Below are 24018 nucleotides of genomic sequence, written 5' to 3' on the forward strand. Positions count from 1 at the left end.
TCTCATTACATACCTGGGGACCTTTACTTCCCAGACCTCCTTTTTCTCCTTTCATACCAGCCTCTCCTCTTGGGCCCTACAACAGAGAATTAAAGCATTATTCTCTCCCTAAAAGAGAATACTAGATTATTAACTTGAATATTAAAAATGGAAAAGCTAAGTCAGTGACGTGGACAGAAATTGGAAAGAGAACTTCACTCATGGTTTTGGTTCTGTCTTGGTCGGTCGAGCTCTCCCTCTCTGCAAGGATACAGGGTCCAACCTAGCCCTTAAATGGTTGGGCATTTGTAGTCAAATTGAAGAAATACTGAACAGCCGAATTTTCCGGTATTGCTTTCTAATTATCCTAAGCATGTTTGTACTCAAAATAAATGTATTTCTTAAGTTAAAAAAATAATCCTTACTTATGTAAATCTGAAACTGGGATAATTAAGTGGATTTTCTATTTAATGACCACACTGAATACTGGTCATAAATAAGACATGGCACATGGTAAGATGAAATTTAGATAATTCTACTTCTGTAATATTATGTTGACTATTAACTTTGGCTTCATATGTTATGCGGAGGAACCTTCATGCTGTGCTTGGTTTTTGCATCTCCTTTTAAATTATGTCATAAAAAAGTAAGAGTCTATAAAATGGAAGAAGAGATGTAGTATTATTTGTTTAGTATGAAGTAAAGCCAGCCAACCTATTGAAATGCTTCCCTACGATCTCAGTGGCAAATATTTCTCACTTGAAGGTAAGAAAAGTGAACATTCCTTGGCTGCCAATAAGACAAAGAAAAGCCATTGAGTCAGAAAGAGACAGAGGTCCCAGGGGCAGACTGTTTACTGCTCTGAAATCTTGGTAAAATGTGGATTAAGTTTCTCCTCTGATGTCTAAGGATATTTTGCCCAACTTCAGTGAAGCAGGCTGTTAACATATAATAGTTACTTCAATTTTTTTAATCTACGTGAACTAAAACTTTGAAAGATTGCAGGACCATTGCTTATCCTGCATTTGCCAAAGAGCAAATTTACTTCTCAAGATTTCAAAAGTAAAAGTTTGGAGAGAAAAAAAATGTTCTAACTTTCTTATATCTGACCTTTCTTTCACCTCAGCATTTTTGAGGACTTCCCTTCCCTTCTCATGATTATTTTAGGCTACATTTTGCTCTTTCTGGCACATGCTTCTTTTCCCCTCATATAATCAGGGTAAGAGCCAACCATGGCTTGTTCCTTGCAAAGGAAAAAGTGCTTGAGGCAGCTCCCTGGAGAAGTGAGCTAGAAAGATGACTATAGATAACCCCGCTGAAGACCTCAGCTCTATTTGGAACAATTCTTTCCTAGGCTAGAGTCACTTTTTCTACATCACAGGCATCCAGATATATAACACTGAGCTCTTACTGTGCTAAATTGACCAAAATTTCCAGTTTTGAGGCTCAGTATTTTCCTTGGTTTGTCTCCCTAGGATACACTAGCCAGCCTGGACCCTGTCCTGGACTAGCCAGCACAGGAACCACACTACCCAGCGTGTTCATTCCCTTTCCACCTCTTGACTGGGACAAAACTCAGATAAAGGAGACCAAATGCTGTACAAGTCAAGACTGTGTTGCTTCCTTACTTTACTACCCCGAAAATACTTGAAACATCTGTATTTCTGCAAGGGGGTTGGAGGTATTCTATCAAGGCTTCAGATTCTTCTTTCCATTCTCAAAGCCTGACTAGTCTTTTTTTTTTTTTTTGAACATCGTTATTGGAGTATAATTGCTTTACAATGGTGTGTTAGTTTCTGCTGTATAACAAAGTGAATCAGCTATACATACATATATATCCCCATATTTCCTCCCTCTTGTGTCTCCCTCCCACACTCCCTATCCCACGCCTCTAGATGGTCACAAAGCACCGAGCTGATCTCCCTGTGCTATGTGGCTGCTTCCCACTAGCTATCTATTTTACATTTGGTAGTATATATATGTCCATGCCACTCTCTCACTTTGACCCAGCTTACCCTTCCCCATCCCCGTGTCCTCAAGTCCATTCTCTACGTCTGTGTCTTTATTCCTGTCTTGCCTCTAGGTTCTTCAGAACCATTTTTTCAAAGCCTGATTAGTCTTGATACGTACCTGAGGACCCTTAAGTCCCAGTGACCCTGCAAGTCCATCTGGGCCTGGGATCCCTGTTTTCCCCTGTGGGGAGAGAGAAATCAAACTGTTAACATTGTTTCCTGAGAAATTTTGTCTTCTTTATGTGCAAGATTCTAAATATTTTTCCAATCACAATGGAAGTGCAGAATCTTTGCAAAAAATATGAAAAATAAAGGTAAATACAACAAGGGAAATAAAAATCTTCTAGGGGCTTCCCTGGTGGTGCAGTGGTTGAGTGTCCGCCTGCCGATGCAGGGGACATGGGTTCGTGCCCTGGTCCAGGAAGATCCCACATGCCGCGGAGTGGCTGGGCCTGTGAGCCATGGTCGCTGAGCCTGAATGTCCAGAGCCTGTGCTCCGCAACGGGAGAGGCCACAACAGTGAGAGGCCCGTGTACCACACACAAAAAAAATCTTCTATAATCTCATCAAGCTGAGATAACCACAGCTAATATATTGGTGTATTTGCTTTCATTCTTTATACACATGCATGTGTGCGCATGCGCACACACACACACACACACACACACACACACACATCCCTTCTTTTCCTATAATACTTGTTATATACTGTATCAAACTTGGGTGTTGGCCTGAAAAAACTCACAATTTACTCCATATTTTCTTTAAAAATCTCCAGGCATCTTACACTGTATTTATATTCAAATAGATTGAATATCTAGGGACCAAAAGTTGAGCATTCCCTTCATATTGCCCTTGAACTCTGCCACAGATAAGAATTCCAAATAAGATTAAAAAGTTTAATTTAGACTATTGGATAGCTTAAGTTTACATCTCAGTTGTTACACAGTTAGATGAGATTAAATGTCCCTCACTGATGCTTTTCCTAGAAATCATAAAGAGGAAATTTCTCAACACTTTCTCTTCCCAATCTCATTTCATTCATTTCATGCCATTTTTCTGGATCCACTCTCCATTTTGTTGTAGTCTAACCTGGAAAAAACTGTGTGCAAGTGTGTGTGTGTGTGTGTGTGTGTGTGTGTGTGTGTAACATCTGTGGATGGTAAATTCTTAGTCTTTGTCTATCTGAAAATGTCTGTTTTACATTCATTCATAGTTTAACTAGGTATAAAATTCTAGGTTAACAGTTATTTTTCTTCTGCACCTGCAAAACATTACTTTGTTGTTTTTGGTATGTTTTATTGTTGAACAGAAGCCTGCTGCAATCTAATTGGTTATTCCTCTCACGGGTAAAAGTGTCTTTTCTCTCTGGTAGTGTTTAAGATGTTTTCTTAACATTCTGGAGTTTTACCGTGATGTGATTGTGAGTGAATTTGTTATTTATCCTCATTGTATTTTCAAGCTGAAGATGTGTGGTTCCTCAATTTTGTAAAATCTTAGTCACTGCTCTTTCAAAAATATTGCAGTTTCATGTATTTATTTATTAATTATTTATTCATGATACATTTATCACCAATATGTACAAAGGGGATATGATATGACAGTTGGTATGGTCAAATTTTGAACAAAACCTTCAGATTATCTAATTTGTATTAAGGTTTTACTGTACTCTCAGTTAAAAAGGGGTTTGTGCAAATTATAAGTAAGGTTCAGAGTTAACTGAACAAAAATCTAAAAGAAAGATCACTCACTGAATTACTAGAGTTTGTATCAATACTTGAAATCCAGACAAAGTTAAATTTAATGATAATTGGGCCAAGTATTGTCTCTTAACTTTAATTTTTAGAGTTTTTAATTAAAGTGCTCAAATTTTAATTTCCTTTTAAGGTTTGAATTCTTTAAATTGTAGCCTAAAAGTTTTCCAAAATTTGATTCCACAACCATTATTATCAAAAAGCAAAAGAAATTTAGGCTTGGAAGAGACTTTCCAGAGTCTATTCAGTCTCCTTGACTAGACACAGAATATTTATCATTTATAGTTAAGAAAAAAAAAAATCACTGTACCTGTGGGCCTGTATGTCCCCTCTGGCCATGAACTGCCTACAGTAGGGAAAAAAAGGTAGATATCTTTAACTCTGAAAAAATGCTTTTTTATGTTTAATTTAAATTAGTAATGGACACCTTAAGTCACTGACATTTAAAGAAAAATTCCCACATACTGCTTTAAATTATCCACTTCACCATGAAAGCAAAATGTTGCCAACTCTGAATTTCTATCCTCAGGCAATAGGTAATTAAAACTATAGATAATGTAAATCTATAAATACTTGTGAGAATAGACTGTGGTCAATAATTTATCCTCCACTAAACTACTACTAGAACTTGTCACAAGCACCAAAATTGGCTGATTTGAATTGTACTTTTCATTTTTCCAAAGTACTACCAAGTAAGCCAGAAATCAGGAGTAGAAGTGGTCAAAAGGCAGGAAGCCAGAGGAAACACTGCGAGAATTAACTTTATGAACTTTATTATAGACTAATTTCAGAAGCTAACGATAGCCAAACTAATTTTATCCCCCTCCCCTTCAAGAAGCCAAATATGCTTACCTGTCAAAAATGAAAGAATCATCTTAAGCAATCAAGAGTTACTCAATTCGTTAATAAAATATTCAATCAAAAAAATGGATTTTTCCTACTACTCTCATATATAAGGTTAAGGTCTGAGTATATTCTAGATCATTATTTCATAAATCTGGGAATCAAGAGACAAAGATATTTTATTGTCTAACTTAGGATCTCACAATAAGGTTATAACATCCAGGATTTACAAAATTCAATAAATATCAGACAATATTTTCTTGATGGAAATTTGAGATATTCAGGTCAAATTTCTATGTGAGGTCAGTATTGCAGACTTTAAATTCTTCTAATCATATTTCAGTCAAAATCTATTGTTATTTCGGAAATAGACTATGTGTCTGGGGAAATGGTTGGAGGCTTATTTCTTTAAAACCTGAAGAGTTATCTTGAGATGAAAGTCTAAACCTCCCTATCAGAGAGATGAAGAGCAGCTCTCTCTACTCTTTTTACACAAGGGTTTATCTTTTCTAGTTCAATTCACTGCAGTTTCATTCAGAGAAATATATACCTAAGATCTACTATCTACAAAGCATACAGGATGGGAACCATAGGAGCATAAATATGACACATAGTTCTTGACCTCAGAGGACCCTCACTCTCTGGGTTAGTGGGTAGGAGATAAATATTACAAATATTTATGAGGCAGAATATGTCAAACAGCATAAGAAAGGGGAAGACAGAATTATGGGTTTCTCCCAATCGAAAAATGGGCAGAAGATCGAAATAGACATTTCTCTAAAGAAGATATCCAGATGGCCAACAGGCACATGAAAAGATGCTCAACATTGCTAATTATTAGAGAATTCAAATAATTAGCAAATCGAAATTAAAATGAGGTACCACCTAACACTGGTCAGAAAGGCCATCATTAAAAAATCTACAAATAACAAATGCTGGAGAGGGTGTGGAGAAAAGGGTACCATCCTACACTGTTGGTGGGAATGTAAGTTGGTGCAGCCCCTATGGAGAGGTTTCTCAAAAAACTAAAAATAGAGTTGTCATATGATCCAGCAATCACACTCCTGGGCATATATCCAGACAAAACTATAATTCAAAAAGATACATGCACCCCGAAGTTCATAGCGGTAATGTTCATAATAGCCAAGACATGGAAGCAACCTAAATGTCTATCAACAGATGAATGGATAAAGAAGCTGTGGCACATATATACGATGGAATATTACTCAGCCATAAAAAAGAATGAAATAATGCCATTTTCAGCAACATGGATGGACCTAGATATTATCATATTAAGTAAAGTAAGTCAGAAAGAGAAAGACAAATACCATATGATATCACATGTGGAATCTAAAATTGGAGACAAATGAACATATCTATGAAACAAGCAGACTCACAGACATAGAGAACAGACTTGTGGTTGCCAGGAGGGAGGGCAGGTGGGGGAAGGATGGTTTGGAAGTTTGGGATTAGCAGACGCAATCTATTATATATCGAATTGATAGACAACAAGGTCCTACTGTATAGCATGGGGAACTATATTCAATATCCTGTTATAAACCATAAGGAAAAAGACCATATATATATTTATATATATCTGAATATATATACATGTATATATATCTGAATCACTTTTCTGCACAGCAGAAATTAACATAACATTGTAAATCAACTATACTTCAATAAAATAAATTAAAAAACAAAGAAATATAGGTTTCAAAAAAAGCAATCATATCCACTTGGTCATTTCAGGAAAATCTTCCTAGAGAAAGAGGTTTTTGAGATGGGTTTCACAGGATGTGTAGGAGTTTTACAGGTAGAGAATGAAAGAAGTCTTTCTAACAGAGACTACAGCCTAAGTAATGAAGCAGAGTCTGGAAACTAGGAAGAGTGTTTGATAGTCTGGGTCAAAGGTGAGAGAAAAGGGGAGTAACAGGGTTACTAGGCTGAAAATAGTAAGCTGAAGGGTTCCTCCTCCATTTAACAGAAACCACAGGGCTTCTTGGAGCAGGAAGTATATGTGCTTAGACTTGGGCTTTAGGTGGATACATCCAGTTGTGGTAGGAGAAACAGAATGCAACCCTATATTCAGGCAAAGTAAGGGATGTGGAACTTGTTTTTACATCCAAAATCTTTCTCTGGTTCACTGTCACAGTTTATTGAAACACTATCAATAAACGTTTGTTCTCTGTGTCTTTCACTTGTATTTAATAAAAGAAAAAACAAAACAAAGAATTGGAAATGTGAGGTGGTAATATTTCTTGACAGTAAGAGATATATAATTCTCAAAGAGGAAAGAATGATTATTTAAAAAAAATTAAAAATTAGGAGGTTAGGGTATGTTTGTGATACATATTTTAGCTTATGATGTTGTTTAGACATTGACTCCCTGCAATGAAAGATGAGGACATAGTATTTTGGAACTTTCCCCATACCTTTTCCCGCTTTTCTATTTGCAGATGGTTTTTAGATGGTCAAATGTATAACATTTACATTTTTTCCTGTAATCATTATTTCTATGGTTTAGTCTTATTTCTACACAAAGGATCATGGGGGTTATATTGCTTGAGTTTTTGAAGGCTTGGTCATATTGATTACTTATATGCTTAAAGGACATCTTAGGTAGGTATAAAGATCTTGGACCACTTTATTTCCATCAGAACTCTGTAGCCATTGTACTGCTCCCTATTGGCCCTGAATGTTGAGAAGGCTGAAGACAGACTGAGTTTTCTATCTTTATTGCTTGGAAATTCTTGATTCTTCTTTTCCATAATAAGTTTGGGAATTTCACTGCAATGTGGCTCAGTGTTGATATTTTTGTATCAGTGTTTTTCGCTGAGTCAGAGTATGCCTTTTCTTTCTGCATATTTGAGTCTTTGTTTCAAGAAGTTATCTTTTATTACATTTTTGAAATTTTTTACATTACATTTGGTGTGTTTAATAACACAAATTGTACATTTATTGGCTCTCCATTGTCAGTATTCCATCTCTAGCACTGCTTTTGTGGCTTCCTGATTACCATAAGCCTGGATATATTTTCAGTCATCCTTGTTCTAATTTTTTGTTGCTTCTAATATATCATAGTTCTACATGTATTTCCTTTTCCATTGCTCCCCAAGCACTACCAGTTTGCTTTCTTCACTTTCTATTGTCTTGTCAGATCTTTAGACTCTTAGAGCAATCATTTGTCTTAATTTTTTTGGAGAACTATTTGCCAGAGTTATTCTTCTTTATCATTGAATACTTCCTCTTCTAATGAGGGTTTGTCTGTCCTTTGCTCATATAGTTTTCCTCCTCTTCTCTTGCAATTTCTATGCATAGGTCCTGATTAATAATCATCCAATTAATTCATAATAAAGCCTATTAATATTTCTGATTATTAATCACTTTTGAATAGGGCTACCCATTTACTGAATAACTGTATGGGGTGTAGCCGGACTTGTGACAGTAAACTTGATACAGATATGTTGTTTCAAACACTTTGTCATTGTGAATTATTTCTTTTACTTATGGCTACCTCTTCCTTCAAATTTTGGCCTTTAAGAGACATGAACTCACACAAAGCCCCTTAAGTCATAGTTTCTTTGAGTTGTAACCGTTACTGTTTCTTCTGTCTTTGCAGCCTCCCTGGCCTAGGCTACTAAGTTGTAATTTTAAAAATGGAACAGTCTTCAGTTTCTCATTATTTCTGCCTCCTCTGCTAAACCGTATTTGTATCAGTATATTCCCATATCTTCTCAAAATCTACAGTACCCCTGGATTTTGTTCATCAGCTTTTTCAGGACTAGAGCAGCTATTTTTAGATACATCTGATCCCTGATTCAGGTTTGAGTTGGTATGCATCAGCTTCCAAAGCCTGCCTTATTAGGATCCAGATTTTAAAACAGTTGGCCAAACATGAAAAGATGTTCAACAACACTAATCATTAGAGAAAGTCAAATCAAAACTACAATGATGTATCACCTCACACAGGTCAGAATGGCCATCATTAAAAAAGTCTACAAATAACTAATGCTAAAGAGGGTGTGGAGAAAAGGGAACCCTCCTACACTGTTGGTGGGAATGTAAGTTGGTGCAGCCACTATGGAGAACAGTATGGAGGTTCTTCAGAAAATGAGAAATACAGTTGCCATATATGATCCAGCAATCTCACTCCTGGGCATATATCCAGACAAAAGAAAAGACACATGCACCTCTATGGTCATAGCAGTACCATTCATAATAGCCAAGACATGGAAGCAACCTAAACATCCACCAACAGATGAATGGATAAAGAAGATGTTGTATATATGTACAATGGAATATTACTCAGCCATAAAAAAGAATGAAGTAATGCCATTTGCAGCAACATGGATGGACCTAGAGATTATCATATTAAGTAAAGTAAATCAGAAAGAGAAAAATACCATAGGGTATCACTTATATGTGGAATCTAAAATAGGACATAAATGAACTTATCTATGAAACAGAAACAGACTCAGACATAGAGAATAGACTTGTGATTGCTAAGTGGGAGGGTGGGTGGGGAAGGAATGGATTGGGAATTTGGGGTTAGCAGATGCAAACTATTATATATAGAATGGGTAAACAACAAGGTGCTAATGTATAGCACAGGGGACTATATCCAATATCCTGTAATAAACCATAATGGAAAAGAATATGAAAAAGAATGTGCATATGTGTATAACTGAATCACTTTGCTGTACAGCAGAAATTAACATAACATTGTAAGTCAACTATATTTCAGTAAAATAAAGTAAAATAAAACCTCTAAAAAATAAAATAAAATAAAATAGTTGGCCAATACCGTCACCATGCGTGGCTTGAAGCTGTAGTCATTCTTTGTTAATTTATTTTAAATTTCTTTTGTTGTTTTTGGTGAGTTGCACAGAAGGGGAACAGTATTAAAAAAAAACCCTTGACTGTGCCATCTTTAGCTGGAATTTACTTTTACTCAATGACACTGCTGAATCTATAACCCAAGAAGGGGCCATATTTCTCAAGAGTTGTGTGATTTAAATAATACATGGTGTCACTGCCTTAGCCTGTAGAGAGATTATAGCCTCTATGAAACAAGAAAAGTACATCTCCCATGCCAGGATTTTTTGGATGATATTCCTTAAGTTCAAAATATTTTCCTGGGGTATGTAAACTGGCTACACCCTTTCAGAAAGTAAAATAAATAGCAAATGTATTTTTTAAATCTTTAGATGCATTAAAAAGGGCTTTTCCAACAATTAAATTCTACACATTTTAAACATAATCCCTGTTCTTATTTCCATTTTCTATGCCTTGCAAAGAAGAATGTGTTCCAAGACATAAAAATATTTTCTCGATGGAATATAATATAGCTGGTTCTATGAACTTCTGCTTTGAAAATACAATGCATAATAAATGAAATGTATTAAACTACTCTTCATTTGTGCTCAATTTTAAAACATTATATATATATATATATATTTTGGGAGTGGTGGAGGAAGTTGGAAAAGGCTGGATAACTAAATAAAGAATGGAAAGAAAATGTTGCACAATGAGAAGAGACAGGTCTAATTTAGAACCCAATGCAGGCGTTTAAGTATATTTTATTAATGTTATCTCTTCTTAATGGATAAAGATTTTGTTTTATAATGTCAGTACTTTCCCAAGAAGTCAAGCACAGAATCTTTTTAAAAAAGTACTTAGTGGGGGCTTCCCTGGTGGCGCAGTGGTTGAGAATCTGCCTGCTAATGCAGGGGACACGGGTTCGAGCCCTGGTCTGGGAGGATCCCACATGCCGCGGAGCAACTAGGCCCATGAGCCACAACTGCTGAGCCTGTGCGTCTGGAGCCTGTGCTCCACAACAAGAGAGGCCATGATAGTGAGAGGCCCGCGCACCGCGATGAAGAGTGGCCCCCACTTGCCACAACTAGAGAAAGCCCTCACACAGAAACGAAGACCCAACACAGCAAAAATAAATTAATTAATTAATAAACTCCTACCCCCAACATCTTAAAAAAAAAAGTACTTAGTGAAAAAAATAACAACAAATGAAAAAGACCCCAAAAGGTTTCATAAGCAAGTGACTTAATTTTGCTCTCAGATATATTTTTATAGGCATACATTACATATAATCTTTTTAGCAGTATGGAGGTTCCTCAAAAAATTTAAACACAGAACTACCATATCATCCAGAAATTCCATTTCTGGGTATTTATCCAAAGAAACAAAAACACTAACTCAAAAAGATATATCCCCAAGTTCATTGCAGCATTATTTACAATAGCCAAGACATGGGAGCAACCTAGGCCTCCACTGATGTATGAATGAATAAAGAAAATGTGATACACACACACACAATGGAATATTATTCAGCCATTAAAAAGACGGAAATCTTGCCATTTGTGACAACATAGATGGACCTTGAAGGCATTATGCTAAGTGAAATAAGTCAGAGAAAGACAAATACCCTATGAGCTCACTTATATGTGGAATCTTAAAAAACCCAAAAAACCCCCAAAATCAAACTCATAGATACAGAGACTAGATTAGTGGTTGTCAGAGGTGAGGGATGGGGGTGGGGGTGAAATGGGTGGAAGGGGTCAAAAGGTATAAACTTCCAGTTATAAAATAAATGGTCATGGGATGGAATATACAGCATGGCAACTATAGTTAATAATACTATATTGTATATTTAGAAGTTGCTAAGAGAGTAGATCTTAAAAGGTTTTCATCACAAGAAAAAAAATTCATAACAACATGTGGTGATGGATGTTAATTAGACTTACTAGCTGAATGGTGGTCATCTTTAATATATACATATATGGAATCATTATGTTGTACATCTGAAACTAATACAATATTATCTACCGATTATATCTCAGTAAAATATATATATTTTAAAATTTAGCACAAATAAAAACCAGTTTAATATATTGCATTTATTATGCATTCTATTTTCTGAGCAGGAGCTCACATAACCATATATTGTAGTCCACCCAAGAAACTATTTTTATGTCTTGGAACACACTCTTCTTTGCGAGTCAGAGAAAATGGAAGTAAGAACAGAGGACTCACACCAGGACTGACTGTTCTAAGCAGTCATAAAACTGGGCAGAGGAATGGAGTCTTGGACTTTAAGTCTCAGCTGGCCTAGTGAATAGGCTAAACTTTGACCACTCTTCCCCTAGTCGACTGCTCTTGTGTTCTCTTTGCCCAGCTCTTTCCTCTGATTGGTAACTTCCCCTGCAGCCAGCACCTTCCTGCCTGAGCTTCAGGGCCCTTCCGGAGTCCTTTGCCAGCTCTGTCCCAAGTCAATTTCCCTAAGGTAGTGAGTCCCAGCGGAACCATCCTGCCCACTCCCACCATCAGCCATTTCATCCCAATACAGGCTCCTCTGCAGTGGGCTGACTTGTCTATGGGGGTTCTTACTGTCTTTCTTCTGGAGCCTGGGGTTCCAGGGGGGCCTGGCCAGCCTCTTCTTCCCTGTCAAAGGAACAGACAGATGTATGACAATAATGACACAACATTGACATGTGTGCTCCAACATTGGCTTGTTGTGCTCCTGGGAGGGTGGATGGGGACACACCAATTAGAGTTATCCTCCCTATGGGATGTGGCCTTAATCCACTGGTCACAAATCATATCTCTCTGCGGGTATGACTTCATCTGTTCATCACCACTGTCTAACTTGTGTTTGGGCTATAAGTTAGAGTATTCAAATCAAACTGTCCCTACTGTGTTGCCACAGAGTGGATAATTGAAGCATCCGTGTGTCAGGGATGGCTACAACTCGTTTGGATTTCTACCTTTGGACTCCTTGCTCTGTCTGGCTAAACTTTGTAGATTAACACCCTAACGTGAGTAAAATCTCACAATACACACAAGTCTTCCCAAGGTAGAAAAGGGGGGAATGACTATGAGTCTATAACAAGACTTATATTTATCCCTTAATAAAAATGGCAGGTAACATTTACTGAAGGTTTATGATGTAGCAGGGTCTGTCATCGAATTCCCACCATCCCCTTCAAAAGTAAGCTATTTGTCCTATTTTGAAGATGAGAAAATTGAGGTTTACAGAGAGTACCTTGAGGTCACAGAGCTGGTAAGGAACAGAGCATGAAATATGACCTAGGCCTTTTCCCAAAGCAAAGATCTTTCTATCATATCAGACCTCTCCCACAGGTGGAGTCATCAAAGAACTTCCTTACCAAGAAGATCCAGAGACACACATTTTCCAGATAATTATTTTTTTTAATTCTGAAAAATCTCATATTTCATGAGATTAATAGATCTACCAGACCTTGTTCTTGTTCTTTTTTTTAAAGATTTAATTTTATTTATTTTTGGCTGTGTTGGGTCTTTGTTGCTTCACATGTGCTTTCTCTAGTTGTGGCAAGGGCTACTCTTTGTTGCGGTGCACAGGCTTCTCCTTGTGGTGGCTTCTCTTGTTGTGGAGCATGGGCTCTAGGCACACGGGCTTCAGTACTTGTGGCTTTCAGGCTTCAGTACTTGTGGCTCGCGGGGTCTAGAGTGCAGGCTCAGTAGTTGTGGCACACAACTTGGTTGCTTCGCAGCATGTGGGATCTTCCCAGGCCAGGGATCGAACCTGTGTCCCCTGCATTGGCGGGTGGATTCTTATCTATTGTGCCACCAGGGAAGTCCTGATCTTGTTCTTTTTTTATCATGTGCTATGTATAACATGACATCTTTTTAGGCTATGTGTCCTCTGGATCCTGGGAAGGCCAAAAACTTTTTTGCTAGTGCTTTCTATCAGCTACCTTACAGTTTGAATTTAGATGTTTGCATTCATAAATTGAGACCTCAGTGGTATGGCTTGGTGAAGAAAGTCACCCCAAATTCAGAAGAAGAGAATGTGTCTTAAATCCCAGGGTAGTAGATAAAGAGGAATAAAAGATCATTCTGCTCCTAAAAATAGTTTTTCTGTATTAAGTATATTCACTCTGATTCCAAATTCTTTATATGTCTTTCGTAGTCTACCACTAAAACTCTGAGCCCCACAGGTGTCACATCATCACATGTTTACTTCCAAAAGCCCACACAGTTACCTGTCTTCCGTGTTCCCCTTTCAAGCCATTGGGTCCTTCTATGCTATTGTCAAATCCAGGAACTCCCTAAAAAATAGAGAATAAAGAGAAAAATTGATAGGCTTTGAAATTTTTTCCTTAAAAATGTAATTTGTGTGTAATACACCAGGTCACCCCCCAAAAAGGTGACGAGAAGGTCAACTCATTTGAAAGCAGAAATAGGCTAAATTATAAATGGTTTACAAATGTTTTCTTTTCTTCCCATGCTTTGCATTATCAGAGGAGAGAGAAGACCTAAGATGAGTGTGTGGGGTTGAAGTGAGAGCTCATGATGGAAGGCAGAGCCCAGGGAAGCAAGGGTGACATGACTTGTGTTTAGGTATTTCTTTCTTTCTACTACCATCTTTCTCTTAACTTCTGGTCTTCTTTCTTGAGGCCTCGGCAAGTTTGTACTCGAGGGTTGGTAGATTTTACTCTCCCCAGCCCTTGGGAGAAGGCAAAGATTTTTTTGTTTTGTTTGTTTTTATTGAAGTATAGTTGATTTACAATGGTGTGTTAGTTTCAGGTGTACAGCAAAGTGATTCAGTTATATATACATATATATCTATTGTTTTTCAGATTCTTTTCCCTTATAGATTATTACAAAATATTGAGTAGAGTTCTTTGTGCTATACAGTAGGTCTTTGTTGGTTATCTATTCTATATATAATAGTGTGTATATGTTAATCCCAAACTCTTAATTTGTCCGTCCCCCACCTTTCTCCTTTGGTAGCCATAAGTTTGTTTTCTATATCTGTGGGTCAAATGTAACTAAATTCATTTATATCATTTTTTTTAAGATTCCACATATAAGTGATATCATATGATATTTGTCTTCTCTTTCTGACTTACTTCACTTAGTATGAAAATCTCTAGGTCCATCCATGTTGCTGCAAATTGCATTATTTTATTCTTTTTTGTGGCTGAGTAATACTGAAGGCAAAGGTCTGTAACGGGTTCCACCACAAGAACAAGAGGACCCTGAACAGCGCTGAGGACTGTACCTGCTGCCCACCCTCTCTTTCTCCTCCTGGGTCCTTGGCCGCCTTCTAACCTCATTTGCTCATTCCTACTTTTCTGGTTTTCAGAAAATCCTGTAATCTTGAGTTTTTCTCAATATTTATACAAATGTTCCAGCAGGAACTCATTGAAAACAGGCACACATTATGGGATGTTATCCTTGGCAGGCCAAACTGAAAGCTTTCTATCTTGGGTAGTTAGGACCACAAACAGAGCAGCCATGATGCCTGGACGATCAATTGAGCCAGTCAACTCGTCAAAGCTCTAGTAAATGGAGAGAGAATGGCAATTATCCAGTCCTGATGAGAGCCAGCTGCCTGGCTGTTTGGCTGATAGCAGATTAGATGACCTTCATCAATCAATAAGTAATTTGAGATCACCAACAGGGACACAGCATCATTCCAGATACATCAGAAGCTTTTTAAACAAGCAGTTCCTACACTCACAGAGCTTATAGGCTAACAGAGTGAAAAAGATGGGCTTAGAATTTACTTTATAACTGATAGCACTAAAACTTACATAAATAAATATTTCTCTCCTCCACATACCAAAGCCAAAGGTTATTTTCTTATGTCTCCTGTTTTACCCTTAGGTTTAAATATTTGTTAAGTTTTCCAGGCAGGTATACCTAAATTACAATATTAAAGAATTGTATTTTCATGAGAAAAGTGAGGAAGGAAAAGGAAGGTAAAGTCCAAAATTTTCTTTCACTGGGTGTATACACTTCTTACTATAGTCCAACTCTGCACTATTTAATTGAAGAGATGACATAGAAAATCATATAGCAGCACATTGTACAGAACAGAATGTTTCACTTTCTATATGGACCAGCTGTGTGGTCAGTCTGAATATGATCTGGCCAATTTTATGAAATTGGACAAAAGAGCATCATCTAATACAAATTTTTGATTAAACACGGGCTTCTAATAATAATATGCTTTAGAATTATGAACCTTACTAAGCTCTGTAGCTCAGACAAATGAGCTAGCTCAGTTTTCCCCCAAGATTACATGAGATTTAACCATACCAATGCTTTCTTAGGCCAGCTCCCAAGGCGATAGAAATAAAAGCAAAAGTAAACAAATGGGACCTAATCAAACTCATAAGCTTTTGCACAGCAAAGGAAACTATTGACAAAATGAGAAGAAAACCTACGGACTGGGAGAAAATATTTGCAAATGATGTGACTGACAAGGGCTTAATTTCCAAAATATATCAACAGCTCATACAACTCAATAACAAAGAAACAAACAACCCAATCAGGAAATGGGCAGTAGACCTAAATAGACATTTCTCCAAAGAAGACATACAGATGGCCAACAGGCACATGAAAAGATGTTCAACATTGCTAATTATTAGAGAAATGCAAATCAAAACTACAATAAGGTATCACCTGACACTGGTCAGAATGACCATCATTAAAAAGTCTACAAATAACAAATGCTGGAGAGGGTGTGGAGAAAAGGGAACCCTCCTACACTGTTGGTGGACATGTAAACTGGTGCAGCCACTATGGAGAACAGTGTGGAGGCTCCACAGAAACTAAAAATACAGTTGCCATATGATCCTGAAATCCCACTCCTGGGCATAAATCAGGCATAATTCAAAAAGATACATGCACCCTAATGTTCATTGTGGCACACTTTTTAATAGCAAAGACGTGGAAGTAACCTAAATGTCTATCCACAGATGAATGGATAAAGAAGATGTAGTATATATACACACAATGGAATAACCACTCAGTCATAAAAGAGAATGAAATAATGCCATTTGCAGCAACATGGATAGACCTACAGGTTATCATACTAAGTAAAGTAAGTCAGAAAGAAAAAGAGAAATATCATGTGATACCACCTATATGTGGAATCTAAAATATGATACAAATGAACTTATCTATGAAACAGAAACAGACTCACAGACATAGAGAACAGACTTGTGCTTGCCAAGTGGCAGGGGGTGGGGTGGTGGTGCTGGGGGGGGATGGAGTGGGAGTTTGGGATTAGCAGATGCAAACTATTATATACAGAATGGATAAACAACAGGATTCTACTGTCTAGCACAGGGAACTATATTCAATATCCTGTGACAAACCATAATGGAAAACAATATGAAAAAGAATGTGTGTGTGTGTGTGTAAATATATATATAATAATATAATAATATATATATACAAATCACTTTTCTGTACAGCAGAAAGTAACGCATTATAAATCAACTATAATTCAATAACATACATTTAAAATACATTTAAAAATTTAGGTCAAAATGGGAAATTTCAAACAAACAAACTAGCTTTTACGTGATCAAAAATTCTCTCTGAATAAGCACAGATTTTCAGGAATTTGTGCCATTTGTGCGTGTTCTATTGATTCTATCAGCCTTGTTGTCCCCAATTTTTTTCCGCAATGGTAACCCACCAAAAAACACACAGAAAAAAGCAGATTTGTCTTTGATTTGAGATATATATTCCCAAGTGTCTGGGAAGAGTTATTATGCATTGAAAAACCATCTGAAGTAAGTATATAGTGACAACACATCACAGGGAAGATACAGTGGGTTGAATTTTCAGCCATCTCAAAGTCATAGAACACTTTTCTTTAGATAAAAATGCTTTTACATTATTCAGATTCTTTTAAAGGTGTTACACAATCATCCAGACAACTGGGGGAATTCTGATTAAAGTGAAGTACAATTTTATGGCAATACTCCAAGTGAATTTTTAGCTATCATATACCAATGACTGAAATGTATTTATGTTTGAACTACTATTTCTTAATTCTACTTATTTGTGGATAGATTTTTGTTTCTGATTAGACACTTTGAAGTTGTTTGAAACTCTCAGGTCACCAGATTATTATCAGATGTCACTTAGTAAACAATGTTGTCTTCAAGTGAAAATTCTTCTGCTTTTTAAACAAAGTTATCTTCAATGTATACATAACATTTATATTTGTCAATATATTTTGTACCAAATTCTTTCTCTGATCAACCCACTGTATACTGGAGGAGGAGTTATTAAAGACAAAGTCCTGTGACATTCCCAGTTGCCTTTCATCCTTATCAGCACTTGGTATTGTCAGTTTTATAAATTTTAGGCTTTCTAATGAGTGTGGTACACTGCTCTGGTACATTGATGGCGAGAGTGTAAATTAGTACAAAAATTTTGGAAAACTGTTTGGCTGTAAAGAAGCTGAACATAGGCGTACAAGTTATCATCCAGACATTCTACTCTTAAAAGTATAGACCCAACAGAAATGTGTATAAAAGACATGTACAAGAATGTTTATAGCAGCACTATTTATAAAAGCTATATCTGGGAACAACTCAAATATCTATCAATAGCATAATGGAGAAATAGATCACAATATCTTCACACAATGGAATATTATACAGCAATGAGATTGAATGAACTACTTATATTCACAACATGGATTCATCTCACAAGCATATACTTGAGCAAAAGAAGCCAGAAACTGAGGAGTGTATTCTATATGATTCCACTGAAAAGTTCAATAGCAGGCAAAACTAATTTATGGTCCTGGGATAGTGATTACCTTAGGGAGGGCTGGTAGTGATTGGAGTAGACCTGAGAGGGTTTCTGGGATGCTCTACTGTTGTCTAATGTTCCATTTCTTTACCTGAGTGGTGAGTGCACAGGTGTATTTATATTCATCAAGCTATGCATTTATAATTTGTGTACTTTTCTGATGCATGTTACAGCTTAACAATAAGTTTGAGAGATTTAACAAATAGCATGGTGATTATAGACAGCAATACTGTATCATATACTTCAAAGCTGCTAAAAGACTAGATCTGCCCATATCCTCAAGTCCATTCTCTAGTAGGTCTGTGTCTTTATGGAAGGGTAAGATGTGACAAAGTGAGAGAGTGGCATGGACATATATACACTACCAAACATAAAATAGATAGCTAGCAGCCACATAGCACAGGGAGATCAGCTCGGTGCTTTGTGACCGCCTAGAGGGGTGGGATAGGGAGGGTGGGAGGGAGGGAGACACAAGAGGGAAGAGATATGGGAACATATGTATATGTATAACTGATTCACTTTGTTATAAAGCAGAAACTAACACCATTGTAAAGCAATTATACTCCAATAAAGATGTTAAAAAAAAAAAGACTAGATCTGGCATGTTCTCACCAGAAAAAAGAAATGATAATTATATGACAAGCTAGAGGACTTAGCTAACACTATGGTGATAATCATAATATATAAATGTATCAAACCAACCCGTTATATACTTAAACTTACACAATGTTATATGTATATAACATTGTACATGCAAATATATCTCAATTTCTAAAACTTTAATAAATGTTTTAAAAAATGCTAAATCCTAATTCATTGAGGTTTTGGAGACTGATGTGTAGGCATAGTGATCAAAGTCCTGTAGTACTGAGGTCTAATTGGACTCGGCATATCCCCTAGGTTGGCGTGGGTCCTGCTTCTTTTGGTGTAGGTCATGCCTACTCAACTGGGTTGCATCCCCATGACAGCAGGTGTTTCTGGGTCATAAGTTTTGCTTAATGTACTTTTAGTTGGCTTAGGCTCAAGGAAATGAAGCTAATATTTTTAATTGAGAAAGACTCTTGGGGAATAGAAAAAAGAGATGGCTTTGTTTCTTTCATTCTGTCCATATTTCAAGATACCCAGAGGAAGATAATGGAATGGAGAATTCCTTCATAGCTCTGAAGCACAAGGACAGTTCTGAATATGTAGTCTCAAAAAATACATGTGCAAACAATGTGCAAGGTCTTCTCACTATCCATACTCATACTGTATATAAATAGGATCAGGCACAAGAGACCTACTTTTAAAATTCTAAACAGTTGTGCCCATGATGATTTCATTTCAGGACTGCTATTGTAGTACCTTCAAGTGGGCTCTCTTTCCCTATCAGAAGTGCTGATGGGAAACAAGCCCTGACGTGACGTTAGTTTGCAGCCCCCCAGTCCCAGCACTTACAGGGTCTCCACACAGGCCCTTTGCTCCATGGTCACCAGGAATCCCTCTCTCTCCTGGGATTCCCTAAAGTTAACACAAATCAGAAGAAGGACAAGATAAGAATTTTAAATAACATTAATAAAAACGAAGAGCTTATCTTCTCCCTGATTTGAATTATTAAATATTTTCCTGCTAAAGTTACTTTGAAACTAGAAAGAGGAACAACTGATAGTTTCAGGCATCGTACAAATACTTTAAAAGTGACCTCAAGTATTTGCCACAGTGGTGAATGCTCTGTTCCAGACACATTTGTTGTCTTGTTCAGTTTTTACAACTACTTTATGTGGCAGGTATTGTTTTTTTATTTTTCTTTTGATGAGGCAGCTGAGATTCAGAGAGATTATCCATTTTCCCCAAAGGGGTTGCATCAGCTAGAAAGTGGGTTCTTGACTCAGCTGTTCACACTCTCAAGACAGATAAAGTGGACGGTGGAAGTATGGCTGCTGCTGGAATTTGTTCCAGATGGAAAGAGGTGACAGACACCTTCAGAGTGCTGCCGACCCCAAAGCTCTCACCAACACCCTGTGACTGTTCTTAGTATGGTAGCTTCTTTTCAAGATTACCCCCAGTTCTTCACTTTTTTCTGTATCTATTCCCTTTGCCATGAAACTCTACAGTGCCTTCCAACTGTGGTGGGGTAAGATTCCCTACCCCTGAGTTTGGCTGTGACTTGATCTGGCCAACAGAAAGAGATGCAAATGTCACCATGAGAGCTCCAAGCTCTCATAGGCCCCAAGAAGCCTTGAGAGAGCTTGTGTGTTTCTACTTGCTCCCTTGTTCTTCTGCCACAGCCATGAAAAGGTCATGGTCAACATGGCCAGGCAGCTCTCCAGTCCCAGAAGGAGGATAAGAGACAAGTGAAACAAAGCCCCCAGCCAACCTAGAGACACATGAGCGAAGGTCAGCCATGCTCAGCCTTGATCAGCTGAACTTCTCAGACACACAAAAAATAAATGTTTATTGTTGCATGTGATTGAGGTCTTGTGATCATTACAAAGCAATTTTGTGGCCCTAGCTGACTGATATACCTGGGGTAGCTGTTTTACTGTTAATCACACCTTTAATCCCCAGCACAGTTTTCACGTTGTCCCTTTATTGAATACCTACCTGGGCTCCTTCATCTCCTTTTTCTCCTTTTGCTCCTGGAAGACCATTTTCACCCTAAAGATGGAGAAGAATAAACTCAAATTCCCATTTTCTTAGTGAGAAATAGCTCAGAATGGTTTTCATGGTACAAAGAGAAGGCTCTACCTGTTCTCCATTTAATCCATCAATTCCACTTTCCCCAACTTCTCCCTGAAAAGACAGATGTGATAAGAATAGAGTGCATTGCATTTATGTGGAAAGAAGCCAGACACCAAACAAAAAGTCTAATTTTGTGTTCCATATACAGGCTCTTTGCTAGGCTGGCCCTGGGTTCTATCAAAGATTACTGAGTCACAGAAACTCAACAAATAATATACATTGCCTGCAATAAAAGGCAAGAGTAAACAAAATGAAATGGTTAGCAATAAAAAAGGAAGGTCAACAGAAACTTCATTTGTGCAATCTACTGGTCAATCATCTCAAAAATAAAAACATTTCTAGATAACAGATGGGAAGATAAATGATATTTGGTACGATACCTCCTGTCCATTTAGTCCCCTGTTTCCCTGAAAATAGAAATGACAGTAGGGGTTAGCATAGGAAGAAGAAATTAATGTTGGGAAGACTTCACAGTGTCTTACGTGACCCTTACCTTAGGACCTTTGGCACCATAGCATCCTTTAGTACCTTGCTCTCCCATTGGTCCGGTGGCTCCTCTTTCCCCCTGAGAAAGAGCACATATTCAGGTAAGCTTTTTCTATTGTCATCTGGAATCTGTCTTGGAGATTTGACAGCTTTTGTGTTGGAAAAAAAATTTGCAACTACTCATGGTTTACAACCCAGAATTCATGCTTATAAAAACTGAGAATGCAAGTGAATCAGAGCCACTCTGATGACAGCTGTTTGTGTTGGATCCCACCTGGATACTTCCCAGGGTGGGGTAGTATCTAAATAAAACAGACATGCAAACAACTGGCTGCTAAAATGCATTCTCAAGGTTTCAGGAGATATTCCAGGAACAGATAATGAATAATTGGTGAGACATCAGAGCAGGATGCTCTAGGTATGGTCTAAGCAAGAGGCAGATTTTTAGACCAAATTCCATCTCCCTTCTCTCTTTCTCTCTTAAACCAAGAACTGCTCCTGCAATCCTTGTCTTGGTAACCCCACCAGTCTGTGCAGTCTTGTGAGCTGGAAACAAAGATGTCATCCTCAGCATCTCTCTCTCCAAGTCGTCACCAAGTTACGTCCACTCAACTTCCTTAACATATCTATTCATACTGCCCTAAACTAAGATTGGGACCTCTTTGTCTTGCACCTACTACTGCAAGACTTCTACCTGTAATCCTTACCTTATCATCCTCCGTGATGTTGCCTGATCATGCTTTCTAAACCCATACCCTAACCATTTTTAGTCCTGTGCTTAACATCATTGAATTATGCCCATCAATTGGAAGACACCTTCTAAGTCTTCCACAGGGTATTCAAGACACCCAGTACCCTGGGTCTTGCTTGCCATACAACCTCCTCTCATGGTCCTAGGTTCTGGCCATGTTGACCATATGTTATTCTGCAAATACACAGTTCTCAGTTACACACACTTGATCACACTATTCTCCCTGTAGTAGAATGTTCTTCCCACAAATTTTGCCTAGAGAAAGTTCTATCTGTGCTTCAGATGCCTGCCCAACCATCAACCCCTGTCTACAGTCTTCCTCTCCCAAGCCCTAACTGTCACCAGGGCTGTTACCTGACTCTGTTAGGTATTTGCACGGCCACACTCTATCACATTGCACCGCTTTATACCTCTAGTGGAGTCCTTGTGTATAAGGACTGGAACTACTGTTGTCTCATTTGCCTTTCCACTACTCTGGAAATTACCTGAGATAGGAGCCATAGTTTTTCTTTTCTTTCTTTACTTTTATTTCTAGGGCCTGGCACTGTGCCTGGCACATGGTAAGGTATCTTAATATATATTTGTTAAATGAATGATGAGTGCATTTATGAGTGAGGTCTTTGATAAATAATGTGGTAAATTGTAAGATACTTAATATACACTTGTTAAATGGATGGATGGATGGAAGGAAGGAAGGAAGGAAAGAAGGAAAGATAGATGGATGAACAGATGCAAGAAAGGGCGAAGTCTTTGACAAGCAGTGTGGTGAGTTGGTTTACTCAAGCAAAATGGATCAGAAAGGGGGAAATGGCAGTGATTTGACTCCCTCAGTGAAAAAGATAACTGTTGCATTGAGTTTATTATACAATGTTGGTGGATAGTCAAAGAGGAGACAGTAGGTTAATAAAACACTTGTGACCACCAGAAGCCTGATGAAGATTAGGAAAGACCTCAGACTTTGCCTACGAATCCTTAGAACTTGACTTTTCTTGCTTCCTTCTGAATTGACACAAAGATTTCATATTATAGATATGTTCTTAGGAATAAATGGAGCTGGAAAAAACCTTGACTTACAGCAATGCCTTCCTCTCCCAGGTAGCCTTTACTGCCTTTAAAACCTGGGGGTCCCTGGAAATAAGGAAAGGAAGGATACATTAGCACTCCATAGACCAAAACCCAGAGGTAATCAAGCAAAATTCTTCAACTTTACAGTTTTACTTTATGTAGAATAGTATGATTTTGAAAAAAACGGTTCCCCCTCCATAACCTAAGTTGCATTTATACACATAAAAATAAATGGAATTTTGAGACAAGTATCCAGATAACTCAAGGGTGTGTGTGTGTGTGTGTGTGTGTGTGCGCGTGTGTGTGAATCATAATATTTTTCATAACTCTCTCAGGTGTTATATATAGAGCTGGAGTTTTTTTTTCTAGACAAGCAGTCAAATGAATACAGCTATAGTTGCTTCTGACAAACTAGAATTATCCTCTTTTCATTAAAAAGTTCTTTTTGAGGATTTATGCTACACATAAAATAGACCACACACATTTCTTTCCATTGTTTTTTTCTGAGACCTGTTTTAAAAAAATTCTACCATTCTTGGGACTTCCCTGTTGGTGCAATGGGTAAGATGGCATGCTCCCAATGCAGGGGGACCCGGGTTTGATCCCTGGTCAGGGAACTAGATCCCACATGCATGTCGCAACTAAGAGTCCGCATGCCACAGCTAAGGGGCCCACCTGCTGCAAATAAGACCCGGTGCAACCAAATAAATAAATAAATATTAAATAAATAAATAATTTTAAAATTCTGTCATTCTCTTTACATGAAATCAAAGCATTC

General features: G+C 37.6%; 1 protein-coding gene across 2 annotated transcripts in view; it reads right to left on the reverse strand.

Annotated features, from left to right (window-relative positions):
- COL6A6 (collagen type VI alpha 6 chain) overlaps nt 1-24018 on the reverse strand; it is a gene marked incomplete at its 5' end in the record, with an annotated part of 108839 nt that overhangs the window by 54466 nt on the left and 30355 nt on the right. For both annotated transcript variants that reach the window (XM_082840081.1, XM_082840082.1), the window contains 11 exons: nt 14-76; nt 2110-2172; nt 4056-4091; nt 11996-12049; nt 13633-13698; nt 19655-19717; nt 20801-20854; nt 20945-20989; nt 21319-21345; nt 21432-21503; nt 23250-23303. In XM_082840081.1, coding sequence (XP_082696207.1) covers nt 14-76; nt 2110-2172; nt 4056-4091; nt 11996-12049; nt 13633-13698; nt 19655-19717; nt 20801-20854; nt 20945-20989; nt 21319-21345; nt 21432-21503; nt 23250-23303 — 597 coding nt within the window. The remainder of the gene's footprint in view (nt 1-13; nt 77-2109; nt 2173-4055; nt 4092-11995; nt 12050-13632; nt 13699-19654; nt 19718-20800; nt 20855-20944; nt 20990-21318; nt 21346-21431; nt 21504-23249; nt 23304-24018) is intronic.

The sequence above is a fragment of the Leucopleurus acutus genome (assembly GCF_964270905.1).
Source record: "Leucopleurus acutus genome assembly, chromosome: 5".
In the NCBI taxonomy this organism is placed as follows: domain Eukaryota; kingdom Metazoa; phylum Chordata; class Mammalia; order Artiodactyla; family Delphinidae; genus Leucopleurus; species Leucopleurus acutus.